The following is a 21206-nucleotide window of genomic DNA, read 5'->3' as shown; positions in this document are numbered from 1 at the left end:
CCCATATAACCTCAAAAAATTTTAAATAAGTCAGTTTACAACAGAAATACTGAAAATAAATCATCCTTGAATACTTTTAGATTTTCCCCAGTGTACCACAAATCACATCCAGAAACCCAAACAAAACAATCACTGAAATGTTTGAGATCTGCTGCTGAAATTCAGAGCTGCAGGACAAGAAAAGGAGGGAGAACTAGGCGGATGGCCTGCTCTCTCTCTCTCTGCTTGGGCAGCACTGGTCTTCTGGAGGTCCTAAGCTATGCACATTCAAAGTGTGAGTCCATAAAAGCCAGCAGTAACACTAAAATAATAATAATAGCATAAATAAAAATAGGCTCTGGTTAAAGAGAGAGGATTCGTTTACTGCCGTCCTGCTGAGGTACTTTGACCACCGAGAGCAGGAAAGCTATTAGCATCCTGAATTAATGGGTAGAGTGGTTTTCAAACAAGATATTTTCATGATGGACACAATGTGGACTCAGCAAAGTTTCTCCTTCAAGAAAATACAGCTTCTATTTCAAAGAGCTCTGATTAGACTTAATGCCATTAGGGAACCATCAAGGATTTGTGTTGTTGTTACTGCTTTTAACTATCAGTTACTTTCTAAACCAAAAATTGTGGGTAGTTAACTTGACCGACAGTCAAGGTTTAGGAATGCAGAAGCAAATCCAAGGTACAGACGAGCTTCAGATGTGGACAGGCCTCAAGGAGTTTGGAATCTTTTTAGGTTGTCAGGTCCTAGCCTTTCTCATCATCACCATTATCATTGTGTTACTAACTTGTCTGGGATTTATAAATAAAAATTCATTTCCTTCATCACATCCCCTCCGTATACTACACGATTTTAGGAATCCTCAGTAAGCTTTATTAGTGACAATGTAAAACAATTACAATCAAAACCAAAATTAAACAAGCCTACCTAATGAATAAATTCTCAAACACTATTAATGCCTATAACATATCCAGCAGATATCTGTTTAAAAAGTCAATACCATTTGTAAATTAATTACCAAAAATATAACTGTTTTCAATTTCCATAATACTTGAAAGCATAAATATAAAGTTCAAAAGACCACATACAACGGAAGAGTCTATAAAACAAAGCTAACGTTAAAAGAATTGTTCAGTTGACTTTATAGCATTTATTTTGTTATATAAAATTATTTAAAACAGTACATTTTCTGTATCATACATGAAAGTTCACATCCAGATGTCTTTTCTATCAAATCCTTATTCTTTCACCATTGTCAAAATCCTAATTTTCATTCCTGGCTAGATTTTTCTTCCTTGGCAATTCTTTTTGTTACCCCACTGAAATATTTCTCACGGAAGGAATTATGACCTTGGTACGGCAGAAAGTGATCACTCAGCAGATGTGAATACTGGTCCCGGTTCTGGTTGGTTGGAAAATACAGAAAATAAAGATGTTTGAGTTATTTCTTTCATTAGCCTGCAAACCAAAGCAGTCATTTACTTTAAGCAAAATCTCACTCTCTGGTACACATTTGTTTTCCTTTATTACATGAACAAGAAATATACCACCACTTTATATCTGTATCATGCTTGGGTATCCAAAGTGTTTTCACTTACTTCACGTCATCTGATCCACACAACAGTCCTCTGGACAGAGAAGACAAAAACTTTTACTGGGAAAACAGAGACCCAGGGAATGCAAAGAGAATCATCCAGGCAACTCGAGTTGGGACAACCACCTGCATCTTCCGATTCCTAGTTCAGCACAAACTGAAACCGTCTTTGACTATAAGAATTATCAAGCAAGGAAGCTTCTACTCCAATGGTGTACAACAACAAATTATTACATTTGTATGATGTCATACAGATCAGTAAAACTGTTTGGGAGTACATGCACGTTCAGTTAATGAAATAAACTATTCCTGGCAACTTTAAGTAACCTCAGTAGATGAAGATACAGGATAAACAAGTGATTTTCACACTTTTAGACTTCAGAGACAGGTGAGGACTAGTGCTTAGACTGACATTTGGAAACTGGAAATATTAACCTGGGCTAAAATGTCATGTTTCAGCTTAGAAAATTGAGGATAAGAAGACTGACAGACAACATTGAAACATCAGCTTCTCAGCCAATTTCACTAGCCACCTTAAACTGTGAAAAAAAATCTAATTAGAAATAAAATCTCATTTCCCATGCATTTCTGTAAATTCATATTCAAACGTACAGGGATTAATGTGATTCTGAGAATAGGCGGGAGACATAATTAGAAAATATGAAGCCTAATTATTTATCCTGGTTTCAGTATCAAAAGGATATCTACAAATATATCTGGAGTATAACAATCCTCAAAATATTTTTGTATTTTTCCTCATTCCTGTATGAGATGAATACTTTCATTCTCTCCCTCATATCTAATATTAATAAAAGCCCAGGTTTAGCCAAAATAAAATTATGTTGGCTGATTTGTTTATTCAGAAACTATTTTGCCCCAGAATGTTTTTTTTAAATTACACAAAAAAAGAAATTATTAAACATGCCCAGATTTCCTGATTCATTTCAAAAGAAAAAAGTGGCTATTTAAATTTTATGGCACTAAGTATACTACAGTTCCAAATTCTTGCAAGCACGTGAAAGCATGCCAATGGTTACTAACTTCAGGCTATATAATCCCCAAAAGATAAAAAGTTAAAGAATACCAAATGAAAGGTAGTATTTATGGGGTATTTATTATGGGCCAAAAACCATCCTAAATGCTTTACATGCACTATCTAATACAAACTCATCAGCTCTAAGAGATAAGTACACTCTTATTACCATCTACAGATGAGGCGTTATTTAAGAGTACAGGCCCAAGATAATACAGCTGGTAAGTGACAGAGCTAGGATTTGAACACAGGTCTACCAGACCCAGGGACTACACCCTTTAACTATAACATAATGAGGTTTTTTTCCCCAAAAGAGCTAACTCTTGCCTCAACTCAAGAGGAAGGATTATCTCAGGGAATAAACATGTGATGAACAAAGGCTCCCCAGAAAGGAAGAGACCTGGATCAGAAACGCTATTAACTTTGTTCTAGTAACGAAGAGGATTATTTCAATGATACAAAATTTTCATACTAGAAGGAGATATAAGGAGCCACAGGATGCCTGAGGGATACCATAACCCTAGCAGTACTGTCGACTGGACAGGAGGACTCAACGTCCACATCTCCAGACTGGACCTGGGAGAACAGCAATACAGGATGATGGTCCAGCATTTAGCCTTGCCTTGTGCATGGCAACTTTTCTCAGAAGTCTGACTGAAGAGTCATAGGAAAGGAAGGGACTTGCCATCATCTGCTCTTCCAGGCGTTCTACATTCTGTCCTTATATCAAATAAGATCACTAGAAAACTTGCCTACTTTCTGAACTACATTACCTTAATCCTGGCAGAAATACCTTTACTTGGTTATATGTAAAGCTATGTCCAGATGTGACATCTCTCCTGCTACATTACTTCTCACAGCTCTTTGCATCATTCTCCACCCAGTCATCAAAATCAGAAACCTGGGTCAAATCGCTCTCCCTTTTCTTCTCACATTAAGTCAGTCCTAAAATCTTAGATTCTGCATCCTAAATTTCTCAAATCCACTCCTCCTCTTCACCCGTAACTCCACTATTATAGTTTAAGCCTTCCTCATCTCTCCTTGCTTTTTTCCTAAACTGCCAGTTGCCTTGCCTTTGTGGCTCCCTCTCTATTCTCCATAATGGGATCAAATGCAACTTATTAAAATGCAAATCTAATATTCCAGCATTCTGGCTAAAATCCAAACGGGTTCAAACTTTCCCCAATTCTGAGGCTTTTCCCTTAACATTTGGGAGTGAGATTCAATTGCACATCAGTTTGCTGAATGTCTTTTCACTTTCCTCTTCTGTACAAGAGGGATCAGAACACTGTCAGGCAGTGAGATCCTTCCCAGCTTTGCCTTCTGTCCTCTCTTCTCCCTGTGACTCCTCTAAGCCATGCAAGAGCACCTCTACATCTCAAAATGCACTGCAGACTACTTCAGTGAATATCCTGGGGCTGCAGTGGAATGACAGGACAGAAATGTGTGATCCCAGAGTGCTAGGTAGAGGCATGGTAAGGTAGAGGCATGGTAAGACAGCTGAAGACCAGGATGGGCCGGGGACTGACTCAGGCTCAGTTACTTGTGTGCCTAACCCACCTAAACTGCCAATTATGCAGCTCACTGGGGGAAGCAGGAGAGAAAAGCTGAAGCACAATGGAAGGTAGGTATCCTCATAGACAAAAGTGGGAGCTTAACCAAATAGCTTGTCTTTGACTTAAAGGATATACATAGGACAAACTGAGGATGAAGAAGAGACTATAAAGACCAGAGGCAGAGACGGAGAATGAACAGCAGAAACCTGGAAAACCCAAAAGTAATGATTAAAACCTATGCTAATTAATGTTTATCAAGAAAACATATACTACCTATGGCATTCTTTATCTAACTAGTTTAGACTTCAAGATTCGCTCAGAACATATAGTAGTAAAAGCAAAATAAGCCCCTAAAAGACCATATATTCAGTGCTACAGAGACCCAGTGACAGAGAAATACATGCTACAGGAAAAGTGGGGAAAGACTATTAACCTTCGAAATGCAACCTCTGGGGGCTGGGGGAAATGCTATTTATCTCCCAGGGAGTAGAGAAGAATCAATGTGAGGTATGTGTTTGGGTCCTATAGTGGAACGCCTCCTTCTATAAGATTGATTGCCCCCAACTGTGAAATAAGACATTCATAACAAAAACTCCTGGAGAACCCAACAGCTCCAAATCCCTTGTGCAGCCAGGGACCTGGCAAGAGCCGTTCTATTACTAGCAGCGTTAAGTCCTGCTTCGGGATAAGCCAGACACTCCAGAGACTTTGGCTACCATTTTCATCTAGGTGGAAAAGATATGGTTCATAAAATGTTCCACATAAAACATTCAGTACATTTATGGTCCACATATTATCACATACATATCATATATGTAAATATCATTACCTATGAACAATACATATTTAACATATACTCTGGTCCTTATGAAAAATACCATTTGCAGCATTCAGAACTTATGTTAACTTGATGCTGAATAAAACGGCAAGCTCGCTCTTTTTTCTCTTTTCCCTCTCTCTTTCATCCTATCTTTAGTTTAGTTTACCAGGGCTCACACTTGAGATGATGATATTCAACTCTACATATTTTTCATCACCTTTTGATAACTCTTCTCTATTCACATTCCCTGCCCATCTCAACCAAGAATATCTGCAGATTTTTTTTTCAACTCAGTATCTCAAATGCCAAGGGTTTACTTAAAAGGAGAAGAGTATCCTCAAGCAACACAATGCTTGATATCCCTCACTAACTCAATCTTGCCCCAATGTTTGATTTCTGGTTTCTCTAACACTTCCAAATCTGTCTATCACTATCAGTCATGATATCATCTATGTATCATGAAACCTGAGTTCTGCCAATCTTTAGTAAGCAAGAAATACTTCATGGAAAATAAAAATACACAAAGAATTAGGAAATGCCAAGAAAGAAAACTATGGCAATGAAAGATTACAGACCACTTTTCCCAAATTTCATAACTACTGGTTAAATTTTGGCACATGGCAGTACTTAAGGAAATATGAATAAAATATTAAGATTGTTGATTACACTATCTACTGTTTATCATTTTTATAACCAGAAATCAAGAATTTCTGTAGGAAAATCTGTGCTAGCTACAGATGGCTACATAATGGAAATACACAGCTTTCAGACCTATCACTTAACTTTGTAAGACAAACAGCAATTGTAAATATGACAAGAAACATACAAGTTCTGATTCAAGAAAGCAACTGATACATATTTGCAACTATGTGTTTTACATAAGTGAATTATTTAATTTTCTGCATCTTTTCACAGATTATTATCTAAATTTTGCAGATATGGAAAGAGACTAAAAGAGTCTAAATAATCTGCCACAAGTCACACATCTAGTAAGCAGTATTTCCAGAATTGTAGACTAGATCAGACTTCAAAGCTCATGCGTTTTCCATCACAGTTGTTGTTTTTTTTTTAAGTAGAAATTACATCAAAACAATGGTTAAAGAGTTAACTTCCCACATGGTAGATTAGTGGGTCGTTCAAAATGGAGTTTGACATTTAGAGGACATTCTTCACGGAACAGCAACATATTTGGTAGCACATATTTCAGATCTAAACTTTTAGACAGAACCCCTTTAACCACTGTCCCACCCAGCCAATTTCCTGTCCTATCAGTACTGCTAATTCTAAACATAAACCACTCGAGGAATTTTAACACACTTGCCAAAAAAAATCAAAGGAAGCTTTACAATTGGTAGTGTACTTTTATGTGTACAGTGCCCTCTGCTGGCTGAAGCAGATAAATCCTTCTGTATAGTATTTCCCGCTGTGGATAAAGATAGTTTAAAGCAGAGCTGACCATCATGCATCCGACTGTCAGGAGCGCTCTATTTCCCTCACCGTCTCTAAGTCCTGATTGCTGTAAACACCTAGAGTTACAGAGCAGCAACATGATGGCCATTTTCCTTCAGAGGGCACTGGCATTTATTCACACCATTTCATTTTCAGAAGAATAGTGTGGAAATATACAAATACATATTTACCTTAGTGACTGTAAAGTGTATCATTGTCATTTATGTCCATTTGCAAATTATTCTCGAGAAAAATAAAGGAAAAGTACATAAACTAGACCTTATTCAAGTTAATCTTTATTTTTACAAATAACTCTACATCAAAAGTAGAGCATCAAAAAGAACACAGGAGACATTGAAAGGAAAGTACTTCAGCCACTTGTAATTTAATAAATGTTAATCTAAAGGGGAACAACTTTTCAAGAAAAGAAAAAAAAACTGTATGTTTTGTAGTTACATCTGAAGCTGACACTTTTTTTTTTTTTTTTTTTTTTTTGCGGTACGCAGGCCTCTCACTGCTGTGGCCTCTCCCGCCGCGGAGCACAGGCTCCGGACGCGCAGGCTCAGCAGCCATGGCTCACGGGCCCAGCCGCTCCGCGGCATGTGGGATCTTCCCGGACCGGGGCACGAACCCGTGTCCCCTGCATCGGCAGGCGGACTCAACCACTGCACCACCAGAGAAGCCCTGAAGCTGACACTTTGAATGGAACGAATGACACTCTGGATTACGCTGGGAGAATACATATATGTAAGAGCGTCCTGAACATCATAAAACTGCTCAGACTTTAAAGAAACTAAAGTTCACAACTCCATTTAGGTAAAACTATCCTTCTAATTACTGCCTTCTCCCAGAAATCTGCCATTCTTTGTTATCATCTCCCTTAAACAGAAGGAAGGTGTTATGATTTTCCACAGTATGGCGATTCAGCTGCTTTTTTGGTTTGCTTCTCATGAGAAATGAGGCCTAGGTATGATAGGATTAAAATGTTTCTGTACCACTGACTTTTGAGGAGTGATATCAGGGTAATGATAAAATTCAGTGTATTTTGAAACAGAAAACTTTTAGCTAGCCTTAACTATCTATTCCTACTCTTCTTTCAAATGGATGATTTAAATGCTGTTGAATTTGATTGTTTTTTATTCTAGAGGGGCCCAAAACAATCACTGAACAATTACTATTCATTCCATAAATATTTACCGAGTGGTGAGCAAAACAGTCAAGCTCCATGAATTCACAGTTATATACTAGCGGGAAGAGACATTAAACAATGTATACCCAAACATGTATTTACAAACCATGATTAAACACTGGGAAGAAAAGGGTTACTATAAGAATATAAGGAGACACCTAGTTAGATGGGGGAGAAGAGAATGCATAAGAAAGGCTTCCCTAAGGAAGTGACATTTATCTGAGACCTAAAGGATGAGTCAAATTTACTCATAGAAAGAGACCAGAAGAAAGCATTCTAGGGAACACAATGAGGGAGGAAACAATGTGAAAAGACTCAGACTTGAAAGAGGTAAGTACATTCTGGGAACTGAAAGCAGGCTAGTGTGGCTAAGGCTTGCAAAACTAAAGGGAAGGTGGCACAAAATGAAATTGGAGAGACAGGCCAGAAGCCTAAGATCGGGCCGGCCTTGAAGGTTATGTGAAGGACTCTGAATTTTAGTCTAAATTTCACAAAGTTATTGATGACTTTTAGGCAGGGGAGTTTCATTATCTGTTTACATTGTGAAAGATATTCCGGCTACCGTACAGGAAACATAATGGTAGGAGAAATTCCAGAGGCAGGGAAACCAGCTGGAAGACTCCTGCAGCAGTCCAGGAAAGCGGCACTGCGCCATGTCCTTTGGGAAGTAGGGAGGACAGGTAAAGATACATGCACCTACTCAGCTACCCCAAGCCAGATTTCTAAAAGTTATCCTTAACTCCTGTCTCCCTTACCCCAATTATTCAATTAGTCGTTAGGTCCTGGCACATCTACCTCCCCTGAAGCTCTCAATTCCACTGTCTCGCCCACAATCTCCAGTTTCTAGCTTTATTAGTTGACAGCCTCATCATCTTCACATGACCATGCCAGAAGCCTCCAGGCTGGTATCACAGGCATCTTTCCATAATAAAAACTCGCCTGCATGTTAAAGCCCGGGTGACCTTCCTAAAACAAGAACTTCTGCCACTCTACTAACTCACATTCCTCAGGGCTTGCCATCACCGATAGGATAAAATTGAAACTCTTTGGTATGTAAAGACCTTCAACACTAGGCAGGCCTTTGGTTTTCCACTTCTCAAGCCACTCCTCCCCACATACTTAGTATTTCAGTCATGCTTAAATGTCTAGGGTTCCCTGAATGCACCATAACCCCTCTCATGTCTCTGTACCTTTGCTGAAAATGTTGGTCTCTTGACTCAAGCACCATCTCCTCAGGTAGGCGCTCCCTGGTGTTCACAGAGCAATATGCACTGATCACTACAGAACCAAACACGTGATGCTGGAATGGGTTGGGTCATCGTTTCTCCCACATGCAAGTTCTCTAAGGATAAGGACTATGTTTTATCAGTCTGTTCTGTCTCAACACATGACACAAATGGTCCCATAAACACATGCTGAGTGATGAAAGCCATGGCTTTCCCCTCAGGGAACATGCAATCAAATCAGAAAAAGAAAACATACTAAAATATGAAAAATACATGAATGTAAAAATCAGTAAAAGACAGTTTTCTCATTTCTCATACTACCTTTTCCATTCACTCTCAACAAAAACTTACATCTTTCTTTACAGAGAAAAAAAAAAGGAGTCATCAAGTATGAATTTTCTCAACTTCCTTGCCCCCAGTCCCCCTCTACTACAAACTGGATCCCCTTGCTTAACTCTACAGTCTGTCTCATCACTCCCAACCCACATTCTAACTGAAGCCAAAATTCTCTCTCACGGTTTCCCTTTACTGCCAAAAGAGTTACTTTCAAAGAACCCCCCAACAATATACCTAAGAATAATCATCAATTTATAAAAATTACTGTTTAAAAACAAGAGCTTTCGGGCTTCCCTGGTGGCGCAGTGGTTGAGAGTCCGCCTGCTGATGCAGGGGACGTGGGTTCGTGCCCCGGTGTGGGAAGATCCCACATGCCGCAGAGCGGCTGGGCCTGTGAGCCATGGCCGCGAAGCCTGCGTGTCCAGAGCCTGTGCTCCGCAGCGGTAGAGGCCACGACAGTGAGGGGCCCACGTACCGCAAAAAAAAAAAAAAAAAAAAAAAAACACAAGAGCTTTCCCCTAGAAAGGTGTCACTTTGGGGATGAAGCTGAAAACCATCTGGAAGAAAACCAAATGGCTATTTTAATTATAGGTCAGGTTTAAGTTGTCCTTTCACTTACTGACAGCTCCTGATAATGAGATAATGATTTCTTCTACCTCACTAGTATTAACCTTAAGTCATTTATATTCTCAAAGTGGCAGCAGTTTATACAAAACAGCAGTTTCACTGCAAACACTTGAATACAAATGGCTTACGAAACTTATTCTATGATAAGTGGAAACCAATGATGCTGTCATCGTAAGTAAAAGCCAGCAAATTGGTGATGCTCACCTAATTCTGTCGAGGATTCATGAAACAGATTAAAGGTATAATACGCATTCTTTAATAAGGTGAGAGGAAGAAGGCAAAGAGATGGAAGAGGAAAACAGTGAGTAGATTTTCCTTCTTATAATCAGCAGAGAGTGAAAATGAAATGTAAATGACAGTGCTGAACATAATGGACCTCAGTTCAGCTTCAGGGTAATTATCCATGTCCGGCTTTTGTTTAAAAATCCTGCTCCCCTTATCAAAGCTTCCCAGTGTTCTACATCTGGTACTGGACAGTAGCTATAGAAACCACTTGTGCTAAAGTTATACAACTATAAACAGCACTAGGCCATTTCCAAACCAAGGACAAGCAGGTCAAAAGTCTGGCATCCAATACTGTTAAGGAAAAAAACCCTCTAGCACTATTCTTAATGGGAGCAAGGTAAGGGTTGGAAATCTTCATCCCTAAACTTTGTATTTACATATAACCTGTACTTGTAAAAAGTTTAATTACTCTGTAAGATATTAAGTTACCTAGAATTTGTTAAAATATTTTAATATATATAAAAATCTTTATATCTAGAGTTCTGAAAATGAGTGACACCTAATGATTGAACTTTGACATCTGGCACTCAACACATAATTTCTTTCTAACTAAAAAAAACCATCATGGATATCTGTGCTATCATGTTGATACAGAACTATGAATACTTCCTACATACTCGCCACTAAAACCTATAACTCCATAAAATTCAAAACTTAACCTCAAACATTAAAATACAAGTCAACACAGGGGATAAAAATGTAATGACAACTTATTAGTTACTATATCTAAAAGTCAATTAAAGTTAAGAAGAACCTTACTTACCTAAGCAGCAGAGGATGAGTAACAGACCAAAACACGCATAGACATGAACATACATACTCTTGCTTTAATGTGGAGACAATTCATCTCCTAGGTGACTTCTTAAAATCATCAACAATCCATTAAAAGAAAAATTAATTAAAATACACCTGCATTTATATATGTAAACATCAAAAACAAACAAAATTATTTTGCTTAGGGATGAATTCGATAGTGATAATATTACAAAGGAAAGTAAGGAAGTGATTACCATAAACGTCAGATTAGTGGTTCTACCTGCAGGAGGAGGTGTTTATGATCAAAAATAGCCACAAAAGGGGATGCTCCAATACTCTGTAATTCTGACCTTGGTGGTGGTTACAGAGATGTTTACTTTATAATTATTCATTAAACTGTACCCTTTAGGTTTGGGGCAAAAAAAATACACATTAAAATCTCAGGGTTGGGTTCTTGGTGGGTCATGGAGTGAGAAGAAGACACTAGTTTGTGTTTGAATTTGAAAAACACTAGAAATATAGTTCTAAATTAAATAACCATTTGATAAATAAATAAAAATACAAAAAATAGAAAATGTGTCATTTGAGAATTATAAAAAAAGCTCCAGAGGATTATGCTGACTATGAACATAAACTTCCCATTTCCCTAAACCATTCATGCCTTGGACCCCTAGATCATACTTTATATTTTGCAACTGACCTCTGCCTAAGATTCTGTAACAACAGTTAAAGACTGTTTTACTGCCATGGTTTGAAAATATGAGCATTAGAGCTGGAACATTAAGATGGATGCTCTCTCTGCCTTCAGAGAACAACTGCTTTTTCCTGCAAATAAAAGAGCCATATCCAAATAGCATCATAAGTAGAAGGATCCAGGTATCTTAAATGATTCCTTCTTGGAGCTAGTAGGGGATAGACTTTTGGTTTTTCTTGGTTTACCAGAAATAGTAATTTAAAACTATTATGATAGCATTAATTTAACAAAACATCCAGTTTGGCAAAGTCATTTAGTTGCAGAAGTATAAAAGAAAAAGTCAAGTGATGACTCTCTAAAATTAAATTCAAGGAAAAGTACCATTAACAGCAAAAGTGATTCATTCAGAACTAAGTAGATGGCATGATCCTTAAAACTGAATTAATACAATATGATATGCAGCATCAGGCTTCTTTCTGTTTTTATAAGCCTTTTTTAAATATCTCAAGTTGAAATATAATTTATAAATAATGCAAATAGCTTCCTTCTGATTTCTAATGCAAAATAATTTAAAAGAGTCTCTCTTTCTCCATCTCTCTCCCTTGCCCTCTCTCTCTCTCTCACACACACAGAGACACACACACACAGACACACATTTTGATGGTAATGAATACTGTATTGTACTATGACCTAGACTCAGTTCATATCCAACTATCATGTTCTGATTTAGTGTCACCCTGTCTTATTTTTCTCACTGATAAATGAAGTAGCATCTATTTCCCACCAGGCATGTTATAAGATCGAAATACTTCATACCTAATCTCTAATCTTTCATAGCTCTAATCAAAAGGAAAATACCCAACCATCCTGGCAAAAGACAGGCAAAAAACAAAGTATTTCAGAAAGAAAGGTCAACAGGAAGAGACCACCTTTAATTCAAATGGCTGCCAAAGGAAAAAAAATTGACAACATGGATCCTGGGAAAGGATAATGCATAATGGAAACAGGCACAAGCATTATGTCAGCAAAACACCACAGGTTGTGATTAGTAACACTACTATCATTATAATATGGAAACTACTTATACAAAGACTAATTTCTTCCACTTCAAGCCATTCATAAGTCATTTTCTCAAACAAGTGACCTCAGTTTCTCTTCTCTCTCTTATTTAAAACACCGTTGTTGTTGTTATAATGTTAATGGTTCTTTTCTCCCTCCACAGCTTTAAAATCTTTCAGTCCTTTAGTCAAGTCTTTCAGTTTTGGCCACCTTCCATCCTGATTAATGAAGCATTCATAGGCTTCATGTTACTGGACTCTTTCATTTGGTCCAAAATAAAAAATTACATTAACTTTCATCACCTGCTACTATGACCTCCCAATATTCTCTACTTTAAATCATGTGAACTATACTGGCCAGCTATAAAAAAAATAACAACTGGTTTACACAGTATTATAACTTTAGTCTAAACTAATGTCCATATGGTATCTAAAATTAAATTTATCTATACTTCAGTACTTCTCAAACCACCAGCAGTGTAAGGCAGGATGTCCAGTAAATAAGCCACAAAACAAATAGGGCACATGACGGCCCATTTAGTGCAATGACAATTTAAGATAATTTTCTTATATTTAACCAAGTACTATAGCATATAAAAGTTGCATTAATGTTTAAAAAAAATTTCAAGGAAGTCTTGAAAATGGCTGCTTTGGGTACTCATTTGTCTATCCAAGTATATTGGTATAAAACACTGAGAGAGTATTATTTTGGGTACTTCACTGAAGACAAACTACTACACTTGATTTCTGAACTGTTCTGGACAACTCTAGAGATCAGCATTTTTCTCCTATGAATTTTATATGAGAAAAATGTTTTATAGGAGTAACCACTGTGACCACAACTATATATAGCAGCATTGACTACATGTTGTATCAACAGGAAAAATAAGTTCTAGTAAAAACAAATCATTCTGCCATGGCCCCATGAGTGATGAGAAAAAACTGGCTTTAAAAGAAACTTGTAACATGCTACTGAAGAACATTTGCCTTTTAATCTTGGCATATTCTAAAGGTAGAATTGTGTTTTGGTGAAGAGGCAACATGATCTACAAAAAAGGAGAGAATTTCAGGGACAAAGAGGAGTTTTGGTCTCAAATTGGCCACTTCCTATTTAAGTGGACTGGGCTAGGCCTTGGCCACTTCCTCATCTCTAACAGAGGCAAAATAATAAGGTCAAATGGATGTGAAACCGCTGTAAAAAATAAAGCATTAAACAGTGTTATTTGTCATTCACTTAGCTTTCAGACTACATCAACAGGGAATAATGACAGAAAACTAGCTTTTCTTAATGAGGCATCTTCATAATTTTAACATGGTTAGCAAGAATTTTCTCCTTTACTACTAATGTTCAGTAAGTCTGAAAACTATAGCCAATAATGTAAAGATACAAAGTTTTATGAAATATCTATATTCTTTAGATATTTTTACATTTATAACTTATGTTTACATTTTAAAAGGGGGGGGAGGGAGAACACTTTATAACAACACATCAAGTGGGTCAAAAGTTATACTGAAGTTAAACCTAACAAGTAACAAATCAAAAATGAAGAGACACAGTATACAAAAGTGTAAAAATCTAAAATTAATAGTCTTCCACTGCCAAAATCAACAACACTGAACAAGGTCGAGAATAATTTGTTAGATGTGCATGAGAACTGTTTGACAATTTTATGTCATCACTTTCATTATAAAGGACTGGGATCTTGCTGCAATTATATACACTCCTCTCCATACAAACAGAAGGTAGAAATGAAGTAATTAATTAAAAGCCAAACACGACTAATTTAACATGACAAAGTAATTTCAGTTATAATAAACTCCATACAAGTTAAAACTCACTGATTAAATTTGATCTTATAAAGTGAAGGCCATTTCAAAAAATTACTTGAGCAAAAGGCTTGCCTTGTTTTATAAATTAATTTGAAAGGACAAAAGTAAAATGATAAAAAGCAACCAAACAAAAATTAACACTGCCTTTATAGGTTTAAAAATATCTAAGGTGAGTGACCTTATTTATCATTTTTAGATAGGAAAAAGCATTCTCAGAAGCATTCTTAGATCATTCTCTATTTCTTCTTCTGTGTATCAAATTTGCTTAGGGAAATATTATAAATCTACCAAAAAAAATATACTAGACTTTCTTAAACAAATTAAACTCAGGGAAAAGCAAATGTGAAATTGTCCACAATGGGTCTTAATTTTGTCACTAAAACAGAAATGACTGGTTTATTATGGGGCTCCATTAATTATTAAAGCCTTTTCTCTAGATTTTTCTCCTTCCAATTCTTTGGAACAGTGCTTCAAGCCCTCATAATCATCATATGGTGCAAGTACTTTTTATGGAGGCCACAAAATAAAGATTGCTGATGTCATTCACTGTACTTTCTAATATCAAGACTTAAAACTGCAAAATATATAGGTAATATTTGTATTTTTAATGCATTAAAATAAACATTAAACAAACAACCTAACTTTACACCTCAACAAACTAGAAAGGAAGGAAATAAAGATCAGAGAAGAAATAAGTGAAATAGAGACTAAAAACATAATAGAAAAGATGAATGAAACTAAGAGCTGGTTCTTTGAAAAGATAAATAGAGCTGACAAGCCTTTAGCTAGACTCACTTGAAAAAAAAAAAAGACTCAAATAAGTAAAATCAGAACTGAAGAAGAAACTTTAAACTGATACCACAGAAATACAAAGTATCATAAGAGACCACTATCAACACTTATATGCCAACAAATTACACAACCTAGAAGAAATTCCTAGAAACACACAACCTTCTAAGATTGGGTCATGAAGAAACAGAAAATCTGAATAGACCAATTGCTAATAGAAATTGAATCAGTAGGGGCTTCCCTGGTGGTGCAGTGGTTGAGAATCTGCCTGCTAATGCAGGGGACACGGGTTCGAGCCTTGGTCTGGGAGGATCCCACATGCCACGGAGCAACTAGGCCCGTGAGCCACAACTACTGAGCCTGCGCGTCTGGAGCCTGTGCTCCACAAGAGAGGCCGCCATAGTGAGAGGCCCGCGCACCGCGATGAAGAGTGGCCCCTGCCTGCCATAACTAGAGAAAGCCCTCGCACAGAAACGAAGATGCAACACAGCAAAAATAAATTAATTAATTAATAAACTCCTGCCCCCAACATCTTTAAAAAAAAAAAAAGAAAGAAATTGAATCAGTAATCAAAAACTTCCCAACAAACAAAAGCAGAGGACCAGATGTCTTCATTTGTGAATTCTACAAAACATTCAAAGAAGAATTAATACCATCTTTTTCAAACTCTTCCAAAATATACAGGAAGAGGGAACACTTCCAAACTCATTCTACGAGGCCAGCATTACCCAAAACCAGACAAGGATACCACAAGAAAAGAAATTATAGACTAATATCCTTGATGAATATAGATATACAACTCCTCAACAAAATATTAGCAAATCAAACTCAATGATACATTAAAAGAATCATACACCATGATCAAGTGGAATTTATTCCAGGGATGCCAGAAGAGTTCAATACAAGTCAATAAAACGTGATACACCACATTAAAAAAAGGAAGAATAGGGCTTCCCTGGTGGCGCAGTGGTTGAGAGTCCGCCTGCCGATGCAGGGGACACGGGTTCGTGCCCTGGTCCGGGAAGATCTCACATGCCGCAGAGTGGCTAGGCCTGTGAGCCATGGCCGCTGAGCCTGTGCATCCAGAGCCTGTGCTCTGCAACGGGAGAGGCCACAACAGTGAGATGCCCACATACCGCAAAAAAAAAAAAAGGAAGAATAAAATTGTATGATCATCTCAATAGATGCAGAGAAAGCATTTGACAAAATTCAACATCCATTTATGATAAAAATTTGTATGGAACTGCAAAAAAGCCCAAATAGCTGAAGCAATCTTGAGAAAGAAGAACAAAGCTGGAGGTATTATGCTCCTTGATTTCAAACTATATTACAAAGCTATGTCAATTCTAGCAGTATGGTTTTAGCATAAAAACAGACACATAGATCAATGGAAGAGAATAGAGAACCCAGAAGTAACTCCACACTTTTATGTTCAATTAATTAATGTATGACAAAAGAGCCAAGAATATACAACGGGGAAAGGACAGTCTCTTCAATAAAGAGTGCTGGGAAGACTGGACAGCCACATGCAAAAGAATGAAACTCTATCCTCTTACATCATACACAGAAATTAACTAAAATGGATTAGAGACTTGAAGAAAACACAGGTGGTTTCTTGACATCGATCTTGGTGATGATCTTTTGGATATGACTTCAAAAATAAGGCGACAAAAGCAAAAATAAACAAGTGAGGGCTTCCCTGGTGGCACAGTGGTTGAGAGTCCACCTGCCGATGCAGGGGACACGGGTTCGTGCCCCGGTCCGTGAAGATCCCACATGCCGTGGAGCGGCTGGGCCCGTGAGCCATGGCCGCTGAGCCTGCACGTCCGGAGCCTGTGCTCTGCAACAGGAGAGGCCACAGCAGTGAGAGGCCCGCGTACCACAAAAAAACCCAAAAAACCAAAAAAACAAGTGAGACTACATCAAACTAAAAGGTTTCTGCCCAGCAAAGAAAATCATCAACAAAATGAAAAGGCAACCTACCAAATGGGAGAAAACATTTGCAAATCATGTACCTGATAAGGGTTAATATCCAAAATATACAAAGAACTCATACAACTCAAAAGCAAAATATTAAAATTAAAAAATGGGCAGAGGATCTGAATAGACATTTTTCCAAAGACAACATACAGATGGTCAACAGGCACTTGAAAAGATGCTCAACATCACTAATCACGGAAATGCAAATCAAAACCACAATGAGATATCATCTCACACCTATTAAAATGGCTGTTATCCAAAGGAAATAACAAATGTTTGTGAGGATAAAAAGGAAAGGGAACCTGTGTGCATTTTTGGAAGGAAGGTAAATTGGTGCAGCCACGATGGAAAACAATATGAAGACCCCTCGAATTAAAAACAGAACTAACATATGACCCAGCAATTCCACTTCTGGGCATTTACCTTATGAAAATGAAAACCCTAATCTGAAAAGATACATACACCCCCACATTCAGTGCAGCATTATTTACAACAGCCGAGATATGGGAGCAAGTTGTATGTTCATCGATGGATGAATGGATAAAGCAGACGTGATATGTATAATAGAATACTCCTCAGCCATAAAAAAAGAATGCAATCTTTCCATTTGCAACAACATGGATCGACCCTGAGGGCATTAAGCAAAGTGAAATAAGACAGAAAAAGACAAACACCATATGATCTCACTTATATGTAGATTCTAAAAAACAAAACAAACAAAAAACGAAGCTTATTAAGACAGAGAACAGACTGATAGTTGTCAGGGGGTTAGAGGAGGGAGGCAGTGGAGAGGGTCAAAAAGTACAAACTTCCAACTATAAAATAAATAAGCCATGAGGATGTAATGTACAGCATGGTAACTAGTTAATAATAGTGCATTGCGTATCTGAAAGTTGCTAAGAGTAGATCTTGAAAGTCCTCATCATGATAAAAAAAAATTTGTAACTATGTATGGTGATGGATGTTAACTAGACTTACTGTGGTGATCATTTCATAATGCATACAAACATTGAACCATGATGTACAGATGAGAAATATGTCAATTATACCTCACTAAGAATGCTAATGTCACTCACTTTACTTTCTCATTTCAAGACTAAAACTACAAAATCTATAGGTAATATTTGTTTTTTATACATATTACTCATGTGGCTGGCACATGTTAGTTATTATTCTTATTATTAATAACTCATATAAGTATATTAAGTGCTGTGATTTCTAAGAGCTGTAATGTTACTATCTGAATTATCAAATGTCTTACTACTTCCCTCAAAATATAAAAGACATGAGAAGTGACTGGGAGAGTATGAAAAAAGCATACTCTAACATACAACAGAAGGCTTTTATTCAATGTGACAGATACTGATAATCAGTGTTATGGACTGAATTGTGTGCCTCAAAATTCGTATGTTGAAGTCCTAACCCCCAATATTTCTGTACTTGGACATAGGGCCTTAAAGGAGGTGAATGAAGTTAAATGAGGCCATCACTGTGGGGTGGCAATCCAATAGCACCGATGTTCTTGTAAGAGGAAGAAACATCAGCAGTGTGTATGTACAGAGGACACAAAGAGAAGGCGGCTGTCTACAAGCTAGGAAGAGAGGTCTCATCAGAAACCAAACCTGCTGGCTTTGGACTTCCAGTCTCCAGAACTGTGAGAAAATCAAGTTCTTTTATTTAAGCCACTCTGTCTGCAGTATTCTGTTATGGCAGGCTGAGTAGACTACAGTTAATTTAAAAAGTCAGTAAAAGCAGGAAAAAATTAAAATGCTTTGTTAATATATTAAACATCTTATTTCAACTTAAAAAATTGTATATTCAGGGACTTCCCTGGTGGTCCAGTGGTTAAGACTACGCTTCCACTGCAGGGGGCATGGGTTCAATCCCTGGTCAGAGAATTAAGATTCCACATGCCACGTTATCAATCTTTTGATACAGAATTAAGACCTGCAAAGATGTCCAGTTTTGGCTTCTGTAAAATGAAGCAAGAACTTAGACTCTTACAAAGCAACCTCAGTACAGAAACCTGGATTGCAGTAACTTTTTCCCAACCTGTTATAGTTATCTCAACCATTTCCAATACAAGACTCTAAATTTTTCAGCAATTCACTTTGTCCTATCTTTCTAAAGCATTCATATTTGTTTCTACAGAGATGACAACTTCATTCTTCCATTCACATTTCACTGGTCTAACTAGTATTTAGATTATATAAATGACATAGCAAATATAACTGGCATAAACAGCTCACAGGAAAAACACAAGTGACTCACAATAGACAATTCATCTGTAAGTACAGAAGTGTACAAATATAGTAGAGACCAAGTAACTCACTAGCTCAAAGTATCTGACCTATTCTAGGCATCATGCATTGTGTTTTAGAGCAGGAACAGCCAGTATTGGTTAATCAACTGAGTTTGAAATGAAGTTAGTTAAGAGGGCTTCTCGGTACAGTCCTCCCTTGGCATCCACAGGAGATTGGTTCCAGGACCCACTGTGGATACCAAAATTGGCAGATGCTCAAGTCTGAGAGTCGGGTCTCGGCATCCACGGGTTCCGCACGCTCAGTTTCAACCAGCTGTGGATCGTGTACCACATTTAGGATGAGCAGTTTGGCTGAATCTGTGGATGTGGAACCCTCGGATAGGGAGGGCTTACTGCATATCCAAATAAACGGTGGCCATTTAAAATGATCGCTTTGGAAGGTTGTGTCACTGTGTCAAACAATTTGAAAACTCCTCTTTTGGAATTTCTGAAAACTGTTTATGTTTTAAACGTTTAATGGTAAACTGTCATCCTTGGAACGAGATGTGACTTCCAAAAAACATTAAGTGACCTGTCTGGTATAAAATGTGAGCAGCAAAGTCCAGGAATATAATTTGAAGAAAAGCAAGGTGTACTATAAAGTAAAATAACTGTTTAATATATTTCTTCTTTAAATGTAAATCTAAAAGTTTTAAGAACATGCTGAATAATTATGACATAAGTATATTGAGTACAAGATGCCACTCCAAGAATATCTGCTACTTGCATATAAACTTCTAGTATTTGTTTAAAATGACTATCAGACATTCATTTTAATTACATCACATATACCTTTACATATGTATGTATGTATGTACACAAATACATACATACACATATATGTAAGAGTGGACACCAATCAACTTTATACACACCCACACACACACACATACGTATATGTATATATACACATAGCTTAGCCTTCAGAAATGCCCTGATACTGGAGCCCAATTATTGAGGAAATTTTGTCACATTGAAGATTCTGAACCTTACTCTTATAAAAATGAGTCACGAAAATTTTTGCATCAAGAAGTGACTTAACGAATGCAGTGTTTTAGGAAGATTTATTTAACATGTAGGAACTAGAGGTGTGAAAAATGGAAGGAGAAAGGTAATTTAGGAGATTATCAGCATAAACCAGGTATATGGTAATAAGGGTCTAAATTAGAGACAGACAGGAAATGGAAATTAAAAGGACAAAAACAAGAAATATGTAAAATAATATATGCAAAAGGGACTGTACAAACATTAGTTTTTATTATTGTGAAAGAACCCGTAAGCTGTGAAGTAGATGAAAAATATCAAATGCAGAGTAAGGATGAGTAAGACAAAATCCTCAGGCAGTAACACCCTGTTCTTCTCCGCTTGCCCTACAAATCCAAAACAAAGATGGGGCTGACTCAAATTTCTAGTGAATATGGAAGAGCTTTGGTTGTCAATCAAGATAAGTACAGCCCAATGAGCATTCTGTAGATTTAATTAAGCTCCAGTATGAGGTATTCATATCAATTCTGATCTGGATATGAAGTAACAGATGTTTTGTTCTTTCTTCTCAAGCTTAAATGAATTATGTGTGGGGGAGAAAGAGAAAGAAAAAGAGAGAGAACACGTGTTGGACCCTAACAGATGGGGGCAAATTACTTTCTCCTTTATACAAAGTGACATTTTCTCTTCAGTACAGTCTGCAATC

General features: G+C 37.2%; 1 protein-coding gene across 1 annotated transcript in view; it reads right to left on the bottom strand.

Annotated features, from left to right (window-relative positions):
* Positions 1 to 871: 871 nt before the first annotated feature.
* Positions 872 to 21206, bottom strand: part of TRMT11 (tRNA methyltransferase 11 homolog) — a 62019-nt gene continuing 41684 nt past the window's right edge. The window contains exon 13 of the mRNA XM_079938733.1: positions 872 to 1394. Coding sequence (XP_079794859.1) covers positions 1263 to 1394 — 132 coding nt within the window. The 3' untranslated portion in view covers positions 872 to 1262. The remainder of the gene's footprint in view (positions 1395 to 21206) is intronic.

The sequence above is a fragment of the Stenella coeruleoalba genome (assembly GCF_951394435.1).
Source record: "Stenella coeruleoalba genome assembly, chromosome: 12".
Classification (NCBI taxonomy): Eukaryota; Metazoa; Chordata; class Mammalia; order Artiodactyla; family Delphinidae; genus Stenella; species Stenella coeruleoalba.
The sequence above is the reverse complement of the archived record's forward strand: the minus strand, read 5'-3'. Positions and strand labels throughout refer to the sequence as shown.